At 37.6% G+C, this 20,788-nt stretch overlaps 2 protein-coding genes across 2 annotated transcripts in view; both read right to left on the bottom strand.

Annotated features, from left to right (window-relative positions):
- SHCBP1L (SHC binding and spindle associated 1 like) overlaps positions 1-20,788 on the bottom strand; it is a 54,828-nt gene that overhangs the window by 30,275 nt on the left and 3,765 nt on the right. The window contains 3 exon segments of the mRNA XM_024238991.3: positions 9,324-9,542; positions 9,615-9,701; positions 10,482-10,696. Coding sequence (XP_024094759.2) covers positions 9,324-9,542; positions 9,615-9,701; positions 10,482-10,696 — 521 coding nt within the window.
- Positions 11,490-13,230, bottom strand: LOC129048616 (non-histone chromosomal protein HMG-14-like). Its single transcript, XM_054524432.2, has one exon. It carries the CDS (start codon positions 12,576-12,578, stop codon positions 12,279-12,281), a length of 300 nt encoding a protein of 99 aa, XP_054380407.1. The 5' UTR covers positions 12,579-13,230; the 3' UTR covers positions 11,490-12,278.

Genomic DNA, 20,788 nt, shown 5'->3' with positions numbered 1-20,788 from the left:
TGCATGCAACCCTCTGCAACAATTGCCTCAGCTACCTCAACCTTCCAATACAGTAGAAAAATTTCCTGGGTGTATTTTCATCATCCATTGAGTTGTAGACTCACACAAAGATAGGTTATGCCTGTGACAGGGAGGCATCAGAATATTTTCGAATATACCTAATTTTAGATACTATGCTCAATTAACATATCGTTTTGTTTCAAAGGATATTATCTCCATAAAATAGTTGGCTGTTGGCCTCCCAGCAGAACTGTTCCAGCTTCTCTCTTAGTTGTTTTTATATTGTTTGCTATTCAGCACTTCTAATTAGTTCTTTCTCTTCTTCCTGCTTTTCTTTATGTTTCCTGTTCCTATCTCTATCATTTAAGTGTCTCCAACAGAAAGTCAGATAAAAAGTTTCAGTATAACTGTTGGCTTTTATCATTACTGTCAGCCAAAAGGGACACTCTTTTTCCAATAGATATGGATTTACCAGTAATCTCTTTAGTATAATCTTTTGCATTCTCTGCAGCACTTTGATTATTGCTTTATGCTAAGAGGATGTGGCTTTAGTGTGCATATATATATATATTTTTTTTTAATTAAAGACAGGGTCTTGTCCTGGAGTATGTATATATATACATATATATATACACACATACATATATATACACACACATATATATACACACACATATATATAATACACACATATATACACATATATACACACATATATATACACACACATATATATATACATATATATATATATATTTTTTTTTTTTATTAAAGACAGGGTCTTGCCCTGGAGTGCAGTGGTGCAATTATGGCTTACTGCAGCCTTGACCTCCTGGGCTCGAGAGCAATCCTCCCACCTCGGCCTCCCCAGTAGCTAGGACTACAGGCATGTGCAACCTTGCCTGGCTTTTGTTTTTTTTTTTTTTTTTTTTTTAAGAGGCAGGGTCTCATTACATTGCCCAAGCTGGTCTTGAACTCCTGGCCTCAAGCAATCCTCCCACCTTGGCCTCCCCAAGTGCTAGGATTACAGGCATGAGCCTGGCCAGTACCAATATTTTTGAGCTGTATCTCAATTATTATATATTTTTGTAAAACTTATGATTTCAGGAAACTTTCTAATAATTTTCTATGCAAGTTATTAAAAACTGAATTTAAACATATAGCAGTATCCTCCAAAAGTTTCAATAAACATTTCAAAATCAAACCCACTCGGCATTTTTATATCTATTTAAGCAAGTGGTCTTGATCTTGAGAAACAGGGAACCATTCATACATTTTTTTTTTTGCTATATACCAGTTAATTAGCTGCTCCAAAAGTAAGACATCCTAAACATTCAGGAAACCACAGTAGTTTATCATGCTATCCTAGTTTTAAAATCAAAGGTATATATAGGTGTTTTTTAATCAAGTTTATTAAGGTATAATTTACATAAAAGGTATTCATTTTAAGTGAACTATTCCATGAGATTTCACAAATGTATATATGCTTTTAACTCAATCACAATAATAAAGATATAAAAAATTTCCATCATACTGATAAGTTTCCTCATGCATCTTTGCAGTCCTGAACAAACATTGGTCTGCTTTCTGTCATTACGTATTTCCCTTTCTTCAAATTTTTCTTAATAGGCTTTATTTTTCAGAGCAGTTTCAGATTTTCAGCAAAGTTGAGCAAAAGGAAGAGAGTTCCTGTATATCCCTTGTTGTTCCCCCGCACACACAACCTGACCCACTATAAATATCTGGCACCAGAGTGGTACACTCGTTACGACCGATGAACCTAGATTGACACATCATTATCACCCAAAATCCATAGTTTACATCAGAGTTGACTCTTGGTGTTGTCCATTATAGGAGTTTGGACAAATGTATAATGACATGTAGCCACCATTACAGTATAATACAGAAGAGTTTCACTGCCCTAAGAATTCTCTATGCTCTGCCTCTCCCTTAATACTTGGGAACCACTGATTTTTTTTTTTCACTGCCTCCACAATTTTATCTTTCCAGAATGTCATATAGTTGGAGTCATACAGTATGTAGCCTTTTCAGATTGGCTTCTTTCACTTAGTAATATGCATTTAAGTTTCTTCCATGTCTTGTCATGGCTTGACAGGTCTTTTTCTTTTTAGTGCTGAATAACATTCCTTGTCTGGGTGTACCACAATTTATACATTCACCTGCTGAAGGACATTTTGGTTGCTTCCAAGTTCGGCAATTATGAATAAAACTGCTATAAACGACCATGTGCAGGTTTTTGTGTGAACATAAGTTTCCAACTCATGTGGGTAATTATCAAGGAACATGATTGCTGGATCATATGATAAGAGCATCTTTAGTTTTGTAAGGAACTTCTAAACTGTCTTCCAAAGTGACTATACTATTTTGCATTCCCACCAGCAATAAGTGAGAATTCCTGTTGTTCCACACCTTTCTAGGAATTTTTTATGGAATTTTATTATTTATTTATTTATTTATTTGAGCAGAGTCTCGCTCTGTTGCCAAGGCTGGAGTGCAGTGGCATGATCTCAGCGGCACGATCTCAGCTCACTGCAACCTCTGCCTCCCGGGTTCAAGCGATTCTCCTGCCTCAGCCTCCCAAGTAGCTGGGACAACTGGCCTGCACCACCATGCCTTGCTAATTTTTGTATTTTTATTAGAGATGGGGTTTTGCCATATTGGCCAGGCTTGTCTCGAACTCTTGACCTCAGGTGATCTGCCCACTTCAGCCTCCCAAAGTGCTGGGATTACAGGCGTGAGCCATCCTGCTCAGCCTCTCAATGGAATTTTAAAGTGGAATAATATACTATGCATTCTTTTGTGTCTGCTTTTTTCACTCAGCCTATTTTTGAGATCCATCCATGTTATTGTTATTGTGTGTGTTAGCAATTTACTTCTTTTTTTTTTTTTTTTTGAAACAAAGTCTCACTCTGTCACCCAGGCTGGAGTGCAGTGGTGCGATCTCAGCTCACTGCAACCTCTGCCTTCCAGGTTCGAGCAATTCTCCTGCCTCAGCCTCCTGAGTAGTTGGGATTGCAGGCACACACCACCACGCCTGGCTAATTTTTGTATTTTTAGTAGAGACGGGGTTTCACCATGTTGGTCAGGCTGGTCTTGAACTCCTGACCTTGTGATCTGCCTGCCTCAGCCTCCCAAAGTGCTGGGATTACAGGCATGAGCCACCTCACCCGGCCAGCAATTTACTTCTTCATATTGCTGAGCAGTATTTCATTATAGGATTTTCTATATACAAGACCATGTCATCTGTGAATAGAGATAATTTTACTTCTTCCTTTCCAATCTGTATGCTTTTTATTTCTTTTTCTTGTCTAATTGCTCTGGCTAGAACCTCCAGTACAATTTGAATAAAAGTGGCAAGAGTAAATATCCTTATCATGCTCCTGATTGTAGGGGGAAAAACATCTCTTCTTTCACCACAAAAAATGATGACTGTAGCTGTGAGTTTTTCATAGATAGCCTTAAACAGGTTGAGGAAAATGCCTTCTATTCCAAGTTTTTTTTAGAGTGTTTATCATGAAAGGGTGTTGATTTGTCATATGATTTTTCTGTGTCCATTGAGATGACTGTGTGTCTTTTTTTTTATTCTATTAATATTATGTATTATACTGATTGATTTTCATATTTTAAAACAACATTGGATTCCTGGGATAAATCTCACCTTAGTCATAGCGTCTGATCTTTTTATATGTTGCTGGACTCCATTTGTTAGTATTTTGTTGAGGATTTTGTATCTATATTCATTAGTGATATTCGTGTAAGCTTTCTTTTCTTGTGATGTCTTTGCTTTTGGATTCAGAGTAATATATTGGTCTCACAGAATGAGTTGGGAAATCGTTACCTTTTATTTTCTGGAAGAGTTTTTGAAGAATTAGTGTTGATTCTTCTTTAAACATGTGTCACAATTGACCAGTGAAGACATCTAGTCCTTGACTTTCCTTTGTGAGTAGTTTTTCATTTGCTAATTCAATCTACTTGTTATAGAGCCAGTCAGAATTTATGTTTCTGCTTGAATCATTTTCGGTAGATTGTGTCTTACTAGGCATCTGTTCATTTATTCTAGGTTATCTAATTTGTTGGCTTATTTATACTATTCCTTTGTAATCCTTTTTATTTCAGTGTAGGTTTTTATGTGGACCTAAGTTTTCAAATTAATTGGGTAAATACCAAGTAGGATTGCAACTGCTGAGTCCTATGGTTAAACTATGTTTCGCTTTGTAAGAAACTGCCAAACAGTGCTCTAAAGAGGCAGTACCATTTTGCATTCTAACCAATAAAGAATGAGAGTTCCTTTGCTCAACATTCTCAGTAGCAATTAATATTATCAGCTTTTTGGATTTTAGCCATTTCTAATAGGTATGTAATGGCATCTCATTGCTGTTTTAATTTGCAACGTACTAATGACAAATGAGGTTGAGCATCTCTTTATATGCATTTTTCTGTGTGTCTTCTTCGGTAAAGTGTCTATTCAGATCTTTGCCCATTTTTAATTGGGTTGTTTGTTATGTTTGAGTTTTATGAGCTCTTTGTATATTTTAGATACAAGTCTATCAGATATGCATTATGCAAATATTTTCTCCTAATCTGTGGCTAGTTTCTTCATTCTCTTAATAGTGTATTTTTCAGAGCAGTTTTCAATTTTAACAAAGTCCAACTTATGACTTTTTTCTCTCACATAACATACAGTATTGTTGTGGTACCTAAAAACCCACTGCCAAACACAAGAATATCTATAATTTCCTATGAGTCTTATGGTTTTGAGTTTCATGTTTAGGTTTATGGACCACTTTGAGTTAATTTTTGTGAAAGGTCTGTATCTAGGTTCACGTTTTTGGATATAGATATTCAATTATTCCAGCACCGTTTGTTGAAGAGAATATCCTTTTTCTATTACATTTCTTTCGCCCTTTGTCAAGTCAGTCTACTCTATGTGTGGATCTTATGGACTCTCTAATCTGGACTATATAAGGACTCTATTTATGGACTCTATTTCCTTCCACTGATCTATCTGTCTCTTCCATTAATCTATTCTTTCACCTATATCATACTGTCTTGATTACTACAGCTTCACAGTAAGTCTTAAAATCGAGTAGTATGAGTCCTTCTACTTTTTGGCTATTCTAGGTTTCCTGCCTTTCCACATGAGTTTTAGAAACAGTTTGCTAATCTCTACAAAATATTTTGCTATGAATTTCACTGGGATTGCACTGGATCTACAGATCAAGTTGGGAAGAACTGACATTTTTAAAATATTGGGTCTTCCAATCCAAGAACATAAGATATCTCTCCATTTATTGTCATCAGTGTATTGTAGCTTTCTGCATTATAGGTCCTATATTTTGTTAGGTATATACCTAAGTATTTCACATTTTTGGTTCTACTGTCTATAATTTTTAAAATTTAAAATAAATTGTTCACTGCTGGTATATAAAAAAGCAGTTGATTTTTGAATATTAACCTTGCTTCCTGTAAACTTGCTATACTCATTTATCGGTTTCAGGAGTTTTGTTCCTTTTTGATTCTTTGGGATTTTCTACATAGACAATTACGACATCTGCAAATAAAGATAGTTTTATTTTTTCTTTTCCAGTCTGTAGACCTTTTGTTTCTTTTTCTTGTCTTATTGCATTATTTAGAACTTCTAGTATGAAGGTGAATAGGAATGGTAAGGAATTGTACATCTTCCCGGAGAACCAAACCCTTTATCATCATGAAATGTCCCTTTTTGTCCCTGATAATTGTCTTAGTTCTTAAAGGCTGCTTCATCTGAAATTAATATAGCCACACCAGATTTTTATTAATTAGCATGAACATGAAATATCTTTCTCCATCCCTTTACTTTGAACATATCTGAACCTTTATAAAGTGGGTTTCTTACAGATCACATATAGTTGGATATTGTTTTCTTGAATCCATTTTCATAATCTCTGCTTTTTTATTTAGACCATTTACATTTACAGTTATTTTGACATAATTAACATTTACCATATTGTAGCTGGTTTCTATTAATACAGAGGTTGCTCTTGTCCTTTGTTTCCTTTTTCCCTTTCTTTTCTGCCTCTTCTAGTGTTTTGGTTGCTTTTTTGTTTTTTGTTTGTTTGTTTGTTTTTGAGACAGAGTCTTATTCTGTCACCCAGGCTGGAGTGCAGTGGCATGATCTCAGCTTACTGCAACCTCCACCTCACAGGTTCAAATGATTCTCGTGTCTCAGCCTCCTGAGTAGCTGGGATTACAGGCATGCACTGCCACAAATGGCTAATTTTTGTATTTTTAGTAGTGATGGAGTTTCACCATGTTGGCCAGGCTGGTCTGGACTCCTGATCTCAGGTGATCCACCCACCTTGGCCTCCCAAAATGCTGGGATTACAGGTATGAGCCACCACACCCGGCCCTGCCTCTTCTAGTTTTAATTTAGCATTTTACTTTGTTCCATTGTATCTACTCTCTTAAATCAATTATACTTCTTTTTTTAAAAAATTAATATTTGCCCTAGAGATTGCAACATATATTTTTAACTAATTTAAGTCCACTTTCAAATAACACTATACTACTTCACATGTCATGCAGATACCATGTAACAGAGTATTCCAATTCTATCCTCCCATCTTTTATGATATTGTTTCATTTATTTCAGTAATCCATAAGCTTTAATTACCTAATGAATCATTACTACTATTCTGTTAAATAGCTATCTTTTAGATCAGTAAACAATAGGAAAATTGAGGCTGGACACAGTGGGTTACACCTGTAATCTCAGCACTTTGGAGGTCGAGGTGGGAGGATCGATCACTTGAGCCCAGGAGTTTGAGATCAGCCAGGGCAATATAGTGAGACCCTGTCTCCACAAAAATAAAAATAAAAAAATTAGCCAGGCATGGTGGCACACACCTGTGGTCCCAGCTACTCAGGAGACTGAAGTGAGAGGATCACTTGAGCCTGGGAAGTCGAGGCTGCAGTGAGCCATGATCACATCACTGCACTCCAGCCTGGGTGACAGGGCAAGACCCTGTCTCAGAAAAATAAATAAATATAATATATATAAATAAATAATATATATAAATATATAAATTATATATATTTATAATAATATATATTATATATTTATAACAATATATATTATATATTTATATAATATATATTTATAACACATAAATATATAAATTATATATAATATATATAAATAAATAATACTAATAAAATAATTTATTTTACCTTTATTCCTTCTCCCACATTGTTCCTTACTATATGTAGACATGAGTTTTTGTCATTTTTCTTCTCCCTGAAGAACTTCCTTTAACCTTTCTTGCAGAACAAGCCTACTAATGATAAACTCTCAGTTTTGTTTGTTTGTTTGTTTGTTTTGTTTTGTCTGAGCAAGTATTTCTTGCTCACATTTGAAGAATAATTTCACTAGATACAGAATTCTAGTTTGGTGGTTCTTTCAACATTTTGAATATTTCTCTCCACTCTCATCTTATTTTCATAGTTCCTTCTGAGAAATTCTTGTTCACTATAGTAGGTAATGTGGGTTTTTTCCTTTGGCTTCCTTCAAGATATTTTTTCTTTATTTGTCGTTTTATGCAGTTTAAATATGATATACCTAGGTGTTGATTCTTTGATATTTATCCTGTTTGGTGTTCTCTGAGCTTTATGGATCTGTGGTTTTGTGTCTGTATTTAATTTTGGAAAATTCTCATCATTATTAATTCAAGTATTTCTTCTGATCCATTTGCTCTTCCTTCTTCTTCTGGTATTACAATTACACATATGTTAACACCTTTTGAAACCGTCCCACAGTTCTTGAATGTTCTCTTCAGTTTCTTTCATTCTTTTTTCTTTGCATTTCAGTTTGGGAAGTGTCTATTGACAAATCTTTAAACTCATTATTAATTCTTTCTTCCCACAATAGATCATGTATCCCAGCTATTGATGAATTTTAAATTCTCTGACTGATGAATTCCAAAATCATACCTGAGTCTCTTTGTGATATTTGCTTTGTTTCTCTGAACTGTTTTTTTTTTCTTGCCTTTTAGCATGCCTTATAATTTATTGTTCAAAGCCCAACATGACAAATCAGGTAACAGAACAGGTTAAAAGGCCTTTAGTGTGAGGTTTTATATTAATCTGGCCAGGTTGTGTTTAATGGGTACTATAGCTGTAGGTGTCAGAAGCTTCAAATTCCTCTAGTTTCCTTGTTTTTGTCCGCCATCTTGTCTTTGTGCTTCTTATTTTTTCTTTTTTTTTTTTTGAGACGGAGTTTCACTCTTGTTGCCCAGGCTGGAGTGCAATGGCGTGATCTCGGCTCACTGCAACCTCCGCCTCCCAGGTTCAAGCAATTCTCCTGCCTCAGCCTCCCGAGTAGCTGGGATTATAGGCATGCACCACCATGCCCGGCTAATTTTGTGTTTTTAGTAGAGATGGGGTTTCTCTATGTTGAGGCTGGTCTCAAACTCCTGACCTCAGGTGATCCGCCCACCTTGGCCTCCCAAAATGCTGGGATTATAGGCGTGAGCCACCGCGCCCAGCTTGTGCTTCTTCTTCTTCTTTTATTTTTTTCTTTTAAGAGACAGGGTCAAAAAAACAAACAAACAACAACAACAACAACAAAGAGACAGGGTCTCGCTCTGTTGCCCAGGCTGGAATGCAGTAGCATGATCAATGCTTACTGCAGCCTCAAACTGTTCGGCTCAAGTGTTCCTCCTGCCTCAGCCTCCCAAGTAGCTGAGACTACAGGCACACCCCACCACATTCCTAGCTAAATTTAAAAAATCTGTTTGTTTATTGTAGAGATGGGGCCTCAATATGCTGCCCAAGGCTGGTCTCAAACTCTTGGCCTCAAGTGGTCCTCCTACCTTGTCCTCCCAAAGTGTTGGGATTACAGGTGTGAGCCACCATGTCCAGCCTGTCTTTGTGCTTCTTTTAAAAACTGTTATGTAGACAGACTCTGTCTATGTCTTGCTACTCTTTTAGCTATAATCCAGTTATCTTATTTGCTTCACATATTATATATAGAGGAGGTCTACCTCTTCCTTTCTTATGCTTTGGCCAAAATCAAAAGAGTTAAAATGAAAGATAAGGAAAGAAATGGATTAATGAGTTCTTTTGGTCAAAAAAAACAATGATTTCAGTGAATTCAGCTAATACAATTTTCCAATACTGATAGTTGTACCTTGTGCTTACCTCATAAATTAGACATCTAATTTTATACTTCACTTTAATCAGAACATATACCACAAATTAAGTGCTATGATAAAATAATAACCATGTAAACTTTTGCTTCTATTTGAAATAGAGCAAATTATTACCGGAGGCGTAAATCTTCCCACATTTTCAATAATCCACAGAGCATGACTATCTCATAGTATTTTTTCCAGCATTCAACAGCCTCTGCTGCAGATGGATCTTCTTTAATATTGCTCTGATACTCAATGAGCTCGACACGTTTGTTTTTATATTTCTCCAAAGTTTTTTTAAAACGTTGTGCGATAGGACCAGGTATTGTTCCATCCTGTATATCACACCACCTGAAAATTATCAACATAATTACAATGTTTATTTTTTCTAATGTGCGGTATAAGTTTATAAACTATACTTACAAATTAATTCTTTCTTCAATAAGTGCAGTATAATTCTCACAACTTTCTTCATCATCCCAGTCTCTCCAAAGAAAGTCATAAAAAAACCTACGATAAACCAAATTAAGATGACAGTAATCAAAAACAGCCACTACTGATTTAGAGCTACACGGATATTTTGATGTCAGAATTCTCTACCTCAATCTTAATTCTTAAGCAAAATATTTTAAAATGACCTTTGAGTGAACTAAAATAAAAGGTAAAACTTTAAAAATTAGATGATTTGCATCCTATTTTAGGTTACAGTAAATGAGATAATGAGTGGGACTGTAAAATTGTTTCTAAATTTTATAGATTTTGGCTATTATTTGCTCAAAAAATAAATAATATGTAAGATACTACCAAATTTGTATGGGAGGAAAACATTAGAAAAACAAAAACATGACAAAAAATATTCTGTATTTTGTTTGTGGATAGCTTCCCTCAAATTGTATCAACTTATAAGAAGCAATCATAATGTGAATGATGATATCTAGTATTTGTAATGCCTTTAAATTTGAGAAATGAATGCTAATAAATTTAAGATGCTTAAATATGAATAAAAGTTAATGTTACTTATTTCAAGAATTCTTTTAAATTTTATTTTTATAAAATGCAAGATCAAAAAATTGCAAACTTTTCATTACCCATATATAATGTTTCTGCAAGGAAATGTTTTTACTAAAAGTTACAAATACAATATGTTAATTTAAGATGGACAAATTTAATCCAGCAGTAGTGAGTGAAAATTAAATCAGTAAATGCTTATAAAGTGATTATATGAGCAAAGCCTTCACATTAACTTTTGGATATAATAAATTTAACTTTCAAAAGTAAAGGCCCTAATACCTGACAACTTCCAAGGCCAAAGCAATATCATGTATATCAGTATCTTGTCCCTCAACAGGATACACTTCCAAAAGAGGCACACTGTGTTCCAGTTCCTCCAAAATCTCATCAACCAAATCTCTTGGAATATTTGCAATGTTGGAAGAAAAGGGCTCAGCAACAGAAATGGTAACTTTGAAACGAGATGATGAGTCTTGGTATGGCTCACAAGTTACCTAAGATAAATATCATAAGAGATAAGAGATATAGTTACAAATATCAGTAAACCACAGGATTTCTTTCTCATATATGAGCTCCTTATAAAGTTTCTTCTTTTAAATTTATGACTTCTTCAACAATCAACATACAGAATAATTATAGATCAATATTAAGTATACTATCAATAGTTTTACAAACCCTACTTCTTAAACACATTTTTTTTTCAGTTTCATGAAAGGAATTCTGTGTCTCCTAAATTATTTGTTTTCTAAGATTGAGTTGCCAGACTTTGAGATTTCATAAAACAGTGTGTGTGTGTGTGTGTGTGTGTGTGTGTATATACATATAAAGCAGGGTCTTACTGTGGTTGCTCAGGCTAGTGTGCAGTGGCTATTCACAGGTGTAATCATTGCACACTAATCCTCGAATTCCTGGGCTCAAGCCATCCTCTTACCTCAGCCTCCTCAGGACCTGGGACTACAGAAACATGCCACTGTGCCCAGCTAATATTATCGAAAAAATTTTGAACAAATTTTGCCATAAAAATATGTTAAATATAATAAATCATAATTATAAGCTTCCAGTGGGCATCTAGCACACAGTAAGCACTGAATAAAGTAGCGAAATAATAAAAATGACAATGATAATAACAAAAAAACAAACACAAACAAAAGCATGTTAAAAAAAAAAGCCCTGCTATCTGTATTACACCATTGGTAGAAGAATGGCTATTCAAACACCAAAAAAAAAAAAAAAAAAAAAAAGGAGAAAGACATAAAGAGTAAAATTCTTTTTTTTTTTTTTTTCAAAATTGAGATTTTATTGGTTGAGGATCAGTTCAGACATTTCAATTTGTACACAATTCTTAACACATGTAACAAAAATCTAAAAAGCCATTTATTGTAATTATTTTTTAAAGTTATTCCAGTGACTTTCCAGCTTAAAATTTGGAAGCAAATTTTCTTTAAGAGGCTATCAAGTACCAGTATCTTCACATGTTGGTCAGCTGTTACATACAGCTCACCAGTTCACAACTGAATAGCACCTACACTACATATTCAAATTTGTAACCTTTCACAGCACAATAACAAAGTTATTAGGAAAACAGGACTACTACAACCAAAGACGTTACAGAGTGCACACAATTCTGACAGGGAGAGCCATGATCAAACAGTGGTTTTCTTTAGGAAACAATTCTTCTAAAAAACATGGGAATGGAAGTAATTTAAAATGTTCAAGACATTAAATGCAGGACTGATTCCACACTGCCATTTAATATGTTTTGTATTATAGGATATAAAAACTAACCCCCCACCTATGGAATGTTAAGCTGACACCCGAGACAGTCAAAGCCTCCCGTAATTCAATATCCCACACTATTTTCTGGTTGTACCAAAAAATAAACAACCAGCAAATGATTTCACCTCTTAAAAAAAAGCATTTACACTTAAAAAATGGGATGAGGTGGGATTCCGTCCTTCTTAAAAATGTTTCTAGAGCTACTAAAAAATTTGAATTTTCAAAATAGTTGATAAAAATATTCCTCTGGATTGTACAAGAAGGGAGACAGGGACCACTGATAAGACATGGTATATGGTATTAATCAGACTTGGCTTCTTTCTCTCCTGCTTCATCAGAGGCTGGACTCTCCTCAGTTTTCGTTTCCCCATTTTCTGCAGGTAAATCTTTAGTTTCTTGGTTAGACACTTCGGCCTGTTTTCCCTTTGCTCCCCTTTTCCCTTTTGTTTGCACTTTTTTGTCGGAAGATTTATCCTTCGCTGCTGCCTTTTTCGGCTTCGCTTCCACTGTTGCAGGAGGCTTAGCTGACAACCGCCCCGATCTCCTGTTGGGCTCTTCCTTGGCGGCCCCTTCGGCGGAGCTGACCTTCCTCTTGGGCATCCTGGCGGCAGGGAGGGAGCATGCCGGGTGCCTGCGGGCCGCGGCGCGCAGAGAGCCTCCGCGAAACTGGGCTGCCTGGCCGCTGCCACTCCTCCCGCCGCCCGAGCTACTGAGACCCACCAAGAGTAAAATTCTTAAGTTGATTTAGCTTCATGAACAACATGCTATATTGTTTATTCATCTTATTTCACCATAGTATAGTGATACTTCCCTGCACTTGTCTGAAAATCAGTGCTTCAGAACCAAAGTTGATAGTTTTTAAAAAATTTAATAAATTACATATTAATACAAATTTTAAAATGTTGGCACAAAATTTGTATTAACACAAACACTTCCAAAATCTGTTCTGAAAATTTTCAAGTACAGCCAATGAAATTCTTTATTTTTTGGTAGAGTTATGTCACAAAAAATATTTTAAATATCAGTAAGTGTTATATCATCAGCACATAAAACAATATTCATTTAAATACAGGAAATATCTTCAAATCACTAACCAAACTTTGAAATACAAAGTTTATAACTAATTTAATATAAATTATGTTCTTCAAAGCAGTTATGGGACAGAAGAAAACTTAGAAAATAGAATAACAACTTAAAAGTGTGTGTTTGAAGATAATAAATGATCTGCAATCCATATTTGTGACAGGACAAAAATATATTTCCAAAGAGTCATTATGAAATATGATACCGAGCTTTATATTTTAATATTTTAGTTCTCTCTCTTTTTTTTAAGAAACAAGGTTTCACTCTGTTGCCCAGGCTAAAGTGCAGTGGCACAATCATAGCTCACTGCAGCCTCGAACTCCTGGGCTCAAGCAATCCTCCCTGCTCAGCCTCCCAATTAGCTAGGACTACCTGTGCCACCATGCTCGATTTTTTTTTTTTTTTTTTTTGGTACAGACAGGGTCTCACTATGTTGCCTAGGCTGGTCTTGAACTCCTGGCCTCCAGTGATCCTGCTGCCTCAGTCTCTCAAAGTGCTAGGATTACAGGAATGAGCCACCATGTCTGGCCTAGGTTTTTTGTTTGTTTGTTTGTTTGTTTTTGTTTTTGTTTTGAGACAGGGTCTCACTCTGTTGCCCCGGCTGGAGTGCAGTGACACAATCTCAGCTCACTGCAACCTCCGCCTCCCAGGTTCAAGCGATTCTCCAGCCTCAGCCTCCCAAGTAGCTGGGATTACAGGAATGCGCCACCACAGCCTGGCTAACTATTGTATTTTTAGTAGAGATAGGGTTTCACCATATTGGCCAGGCTGGTCTCAAACTCTCAACCTCAGGTGATCCACCCGCCTCAGCCTCCCAAAGTGCTGGGATTACAGGCATGAGCCACTGCACCTGGCCTGGCCTAGTTTTGATTTTTTTCAGTATTATACATGCATACAGTTTAGAATCAAATAGCTGTACCAGGTTTGTTATGAAAAATAGAATTCAGGCTGGGTGCGGTGGCTCACGCCTGTAATCCCAGCACTTGGGGAAGCCGAGGCGGGTGGATCACCTGATGTCAGGAGTTCAAGACCAGCCTGGCCAACGTGGTGAAACCCTGTCTCTACTAAAAAATACAAAAATTAGCCTGGCATGGTGGTGCGTGCCTGTAATGCCAGCTACTCAGGAGGCTGAGGCAGGAGAATAGCTTGAACCTGGGAGGTGGAGGTTGCAGTGAGCCGAGATCGCACCACTGCACTACAGCCTGGGAACAGAGCAAGACTCCTTCTCAAATAAATAAATAAATAAAAGAGGCCGGGAGGCCGAGGCAGGCGGATCACCTGAGGTCAGGAGTTTGAGACCAGCCTCACCAACATGGTGAAACCCCGTCTCTACTAAAAATACAAAATTAGCCGGGCATGGTGGCGTGCACCTGTAGTCCCAGCTACGTGGAAGGCTAGGGCAGGAGAATCGCTGGAACCCAGGAGGCGGAGGTTGCAGTGAGCCGAGATCACGCTACTGCACTCCAGCCTGAGTGACAGAGCGAGACTCCATCTCCCATCCAAGCACTAACCAGGCCCGACCCTGCTTAGCTTCCAAGATCAGACGAAATGGGGCGTGTTCAGAGTGGTATGGCCGTAGATGATACTCAGTCTCAAAAAAAAAAAAAAGAAAGAAAAATAGAATTCCTTGACGGTCTTCTATCACCCTCTAATTCTTGCTCCTCAGAGGCAACCATTTTTAACTCTTTTAGCTGATTATTTTTGACATTTATATCTTTATCTTTAAATAATACGCTTATATTGCTACTTAAAGTTTTGTTTCCAGTTTTGGCATTGGATATTGACTTCCAACTCTGAAAGATAAGAATTTAGTTATCTCTTTCATTTTGCCTCATTTCCTTAATATACAACCACTCTTTCCTGGCCTTTCATTCACCAATATGGTTATATCTTAAGTATTCAGCATTTATTTTAATATGTTTGAAAAATGTGATTCACAGGTGAGCCATATGGTGTGAGCTGATTTTTCTTTCCTGCAAAAAATGTTGTTTTCCCAGCAGTCAATAACTGTATTGCTTTTCATTTGCTCATTTTCTTTTTTCTTTTTTTTTTTTTTTTTTGAGACGGAGCCTTGCTTTGTCGCCCAGGCTAGAGGGCAGTGGTGTGATCACTGCAACTCCTCTGCCTCCCGGGTTCAAGCAATTCTCCTGCCTCAGCCTCCCACGGATCTGGGACTACAGGCGTGCGCTACCACATCCGGCTAATTTTTGTATTTTTAGTAGAGATGGGGTTTCACCATGTTAGCCAGGCTGGTCTCAAACTCCTGACCTCAGGCAATCCGTCCATCTTGGCCTCCCAAAGTGCTGGTATTACAGGCGTGAGCCACTGCGCCCAGCCATTTGCTCATTTTCTGCGTGGCTTTCATTAATTTAGCCCCAAATTCCTTAAGTTGTAAAAATCTCCTTTCAATATGTTAAAAGCCAATAGATTGTGTTTGAAATAAAAGACTGGTTTCATTTTATTTAAAGCACTCTTCCAGAGTTCTCTGACCAGTTCTATTTTGAAGTGGCTCTCTAGGCCTGCTATGTACATAGCTGTTATCACTGTGCCATCATCCCAGGAATTCTCTTTGTTTTTCTCTTATGTTGTGGCTTCTCTACATTTTGAATCTGATGTCTTCATATTTCTTGATTTACTCCCTTGACTGTAGATAACATCCATTAACTTCCTAAGAAAGGGTGCATTGGACATAACTTTTGAGACCTCACATATTTGAAAATGTATTTTTTCTACTCTTAACTTATAGTGTGCCAAGGTATAAAATTATACAGTGGGATATCACTTTCCCTAATATTTTTGAAAATATATTTTCATAGCTTTTTAAAACTAAGAATTACTTTTGAAAAGTCTGGACTGGGTGTGGTGGCTCACATCTGTAATCCCAGCACTTTGGGAGGCTGAGGCGGGAGGATGTCTTGAGGCTGGGAGTTCCAGACCAGCCTGGTAAACATAGTGAAACCCCATCTCTACTAAAAATACAAAAATTAGCTGGGTATGGTGGCACATGCCTGCAGTCTCAGCTACTCGGGAGGCTGAGGCATGAGAATTGCTTGAGCCTGGGAAGTGGAGGTTGCAGTGAGCCAAGACTGCACCACTGCACTCCAGCCTGGGCAACAGAGCAAGACTCCGTCTTAAAAAAAAAAAAAAAAAGGAAAGGTCTGATGTCTGATGCCATTCTACCTCTTGATTCTTTATATAAACCTATCTTTTTTCTCTCTGGAATCTTATTGGACCCTCTCTTTGATCCCAGTATTCCCAAACTTCATTATGTGTTGGACACTAAGTGGGCCCTTTCTGTCTAGAAATTTATGTCCTTTGGTTCTGAGAAACTTTTACAATTTGACAATTTGCTTTCTTCTGTTCTTGCCACCAACCTCTTCCCCCGTCTCTCTTCTCTCTTTCTTTCTTCTCCTCCTCATCTCCTCTTCACTGGTTGATCCACCCAGGCTCTTTCTGTGGTAAGTCAGTATCATTAGGTCTTTTTTTTTTTTTAGCATATGATCATACAAAAATATTTCAAATCTCATTCCTGGAGTGATATGCCTTAGCTGCCTGTGTTCTAGAAGCAGAGTTGGAGGGTAGAAGATAGAGGATCCCAACATTCAGTACCAGCACATTTTCATGTAATTCCCTTCTTCCCCAATGGGGGTACTCCCACCCTTAACCATGCTCCTCAAGTTGGCTTCTTAAATTTGTAGGTTTATATCTTTTGCCAAATTTGGTAAATTTTCTGCCATTCTTTGAATATTTTTTAGCCCTCCCTCTTTTTTCTCTCTTTCTGGAACTCTGAAGACATGAATGCTAGGTCTTTTGTTATAGTCCAACATGTTCCTGAGGTTCTGTCCTTTTAAGTCTATTTTCTTTTGTGGTGTTAGGATTTGATAATTTCTATTTTTCTATCTTCAAGCACAATAATTGTCCTGTCTTCATTCTGCTTTTTGTTGTTGCTGTTTCACACATGTTGATGTTTCCATGTTGATGTTAGCTCTTCTAGTACCCCATCTAGAATATATGATGCAAAGAAAAGCCCAGGTGGCTGGGCACAGTGGCTCATGCCTGTAATCTCGGCACTTTGGGAGGCTGAGACGGGTGGATCTCCTGAGGTCAAGAGTTCGGGACCAGCCTGGCCAACATGGTGAAACCTCGTCTCTACTAAAAATACAAAAATTAGATGGGAATGGTGGCTCGCGCCTATAATCCCAGCTACTCAGGAGGCTGAGGCAGGAGAATCACTTGAACCTGGGAGCTGGAGATTGCAGTGAGCTGAGATCGCGCCACGGTACTCCAGCCTGGGTGACAGAGTGAGACTCTGTCTCAAAAAAAAAAAAAAAAAAAAAAATCACCATGATCACCTTAACACCTAAATCTTTTTCTGCATTTCTACACTTGGATCTTAGGCAAAAGGCCAAGAAGCAATGTTTTTCCAGATTTCCGATTTTCATAGAAGACATTTCCAGAAATAAAGTGCTAGTTTAAAGTTCTTGATATATTTTGCCAAACTGCTTTGTATAGAAGTTATAAAAAAGTTTTCTTAATTTCTGGACCATTTTATAACCAAAATTAAGGATATGCTAGATTTCCTTCCCATCAAGTACAGTTGACCCTTGAACAACACATGTTCCAACTGGATGGGTCCACTTATATGCGTATTTTCTTCTGCCTCTGCTACCCTAGTGACAGCAGGACCAACTCCTCTTCTTCCTCTTCCTCCTTCTCCTCAGCCTATTCAGCATGAAGACAACAGAAATGAAGATCTTTATGATGATCTATTTCTATATAATGAATAGTAAATATATTTTTCTCTTCCTTATGATTTTTCTTTTGTGAGACAGGGTCTTGCTCTCAAATTTCTGGGCTCAAGTGATCCTCTCGCCTCAGCCTCCCGTGTAGAGAGGACTATAGGTGTGCACCACGACCCAGTTCATTTTAAAATTTTCAGTAGAGATGAGGTCTTGCTATGTTGCCCAGGTTAGTCTCAAAGTTCTGACTTTAAGCGATCCTCCTGCCTTGGGCTCCCAAAATGCTGGGACTACAAGCACAGACCTCTGTGCCCTGCCTTTACAATTTTCTTAATAACATTTTCTTTTCTCTAGCTTACTTTATTGTAAGAATATAGTGTTTATCATATTTATGACATACAGAGTATGTGTTAATCAACTGTATATGATATCAGCAAGGCTTCCAGTCAACAGTAGGCTATTAGTTAAGTATTTGGGAAGTCAAAAGTTATACACGGATTTTTGACTGTGCAGGGCCCTGCACTGTTCAGGAGTCAACACTATGTTTCTAAGTTTTTTGTTTGTTGGTTGGTTATTGTATGAATTCATGATAGGCAGAATAATGGCCCCCAAAGACGTCCATTCCCTAATCCTGATCTGTGAATATGTTACCTTACATGGCAAAATGGACTTCACAGATGTGATTACAACTAAAGACATTGAGATGTGGAGGTCATCTTGGATTACCCAGTTGGGCCCATTCTAATCACGAGTCTATTAAAAGGGGACCGCCTTTTTAGCCTGCAGTGAACCAGAAAGATGCAATGTGAGAAGGACATTGAAGATGGAGGAAGAGGGCCACAAGCCACAGAATGCAGGCTGCTTCTAGAGGTTAAAAAAGGCCAGGAAACAGATTCTCCCACACAGCCTCCATAAAGGTATGCAGCCTTGCATACACCTTGAGTTTAGCTCAGTAAGGCCCATGTCAGACTTCTGACCTACAGAGTTGTAAGATAATAAATTTGTATTGTTTGAGCTACTGAGTGTGGTAATTTTCTGTGGCAGCAATAGAAAACTAATACAGCATCTAAAGAAAAAGCGATCAGGGGCCCATAGGAATAAATTATTGTGACATCAGAACAAAGAGTACTATATAGCATTAGTAATACTTCAATTGAAGTAAGACTAAAGAAGCAGAGTCAGATAAAACAACAATATGAATTGTGCAGCACTATCTTAAGAGGTCCCAAGAGCCATTCTCACTTGTTTTTCTGCCACAAAATTATTAGAATCTGCCAATATACTGCTCTGCTTTTTCCTCTGTTCTTATGTTTCGTCCTGTCTTTCTAACATTTAGAGGACATTACTAGACCCTCACAGATTCTAAAGCAAGGCAGGGACAGATTAAATAATCAATGTATTGCAGGTAAAACCTTAGAAATTGATAGAACTTTTAGTTTACCTAATCCACTGAGTTTCCATGGAACTTTAGAGATCTTGAAAAGTTTTATGGAGTATAGGGGCTATCATGAGGTATTGAGAGAGATGCTAAGACACCATCATCCATTTCAATCAGAAATGTTCTGCTTCAATATTAAGCTTCCACACAAAACCTGATTGAAGAAAAACCCACAAACTTATACTGCTTAAAAAAAAAAAAAGCCATAAAGCCAGATGAAAACCATTTTTATCCAGATGAAAAAAAATCCAGAGAAGTTGTGAAAGATCTCGGCAAAGCTACTCAGTCTGAAGATGAGCAAACCTCTAAAAAACAGAGTGAGTACTACTGGCTGGGCATGGTGGCTCCACCTGTAATCCCAGCACTTTGGGAGACTGAGGTGGGTGGATCACTTGAGGTCCGGAGTTCAAGACCAGCCTGGCCAACATAGTGAAATCCCGTTTTTACTAAAAATACAAAAATTAGCCGGGTGTGGTGGTGCACACCTGAGGTCACAGCTACTCAGGAGGCTGAGGTGGGAGGACTGCTTGAAACCGAGAGGAAGAGGTTGCAGTGAGCTGAGATTGCACCACAGCACTCCAGCCTAGGCAACAGAGTGAGACCTTATCTTGAAAAAAAAAGAAAAAGGAAAAGAAACAGTATTACTGAAAAATTAACTAATAGAGCCTTATTGAAAAATTAACTAATCCCAATAATCTTTTACATTCCTTTGTAATCTCTATGATTGAAAATATGGTATTCTTTTTTTTTTTTTTTTTGAGATGGGGTCTCACTATGTCGGCCCAGGCTCACTGCAACCTTTGCCTCCCAGGCTCAAGCGATCCTCCCACCTCAGCTTCCTGAGTAGCTGGGACCACAGGTGTGTGCCTGTTTTTCTGGTAGAGACGGGGTTTCACCATACTGCTCAGGTTGGTCTCTAACTCCTGAGCTCAAGTGGTTCACCTACCTTGGCCTCCCAAAGTGCTGGGACTATAGGTGTTAGCCACCACGCCCAGCCGCCATTCTTTATCTGTAAAACTGACACTGATTTTTCCATAGAACACATATTTTTAAATTGTTTTCAAGTAGTATATAACATAACAAGTTACATACATAAGTTTTTCTTGTATCAAAAAATACAGATTTAAACTAACTATCTGGGGCAAGGGTGTCATTTGTAATTATAAATATTAATTTCTATATAAGGATAATTGACCTTTAACAGAATCAAACATGCCACAATGTTTAGCCTAAAGGCCTAACAAAGAAAAATCTTATCAGGGCCGGGCGCAGTGACTCATGCCTGTAATCCCAGTACTTTGGGAGGCTGAGTCAGGCAGATCATGAGACCAGGAGTTCGAGACCAGCCTGGCCAACATGGTGAAACCCCTTCTCTGCTAAAGATCACAAGGTTAGGAGTTCAAGACCAGCCTGGCCAACATGGTGAAACCCCGTCTCTACCAAAGATACAAAAAATTAGCTGGGCATGGTGGCATGCGCCTGTAATCCCAGCTACTCGGGAGGCTGGGGCAGGAGAATCGCTTGAACCAGGGAGGCAGAGGTTGCAGTGA

Source organism: Pongo abelii, chromosome 1, assembly GCF_028885655.2.
Source record: "Pongo abelii isolate AG06213 chromosome 1, NHGRI_mPonAbe1-v2.0_pri, whole genome shotgun sequence".
Lineage (NCBI taxonomy): Eukaryota > Metazoa > Chordata > Mammalia > Primates > Hominidae > Pongo > Pongo abelii.
This window is presented reverse-complemented; position numbering and strand designations above follow the sequence as displayed.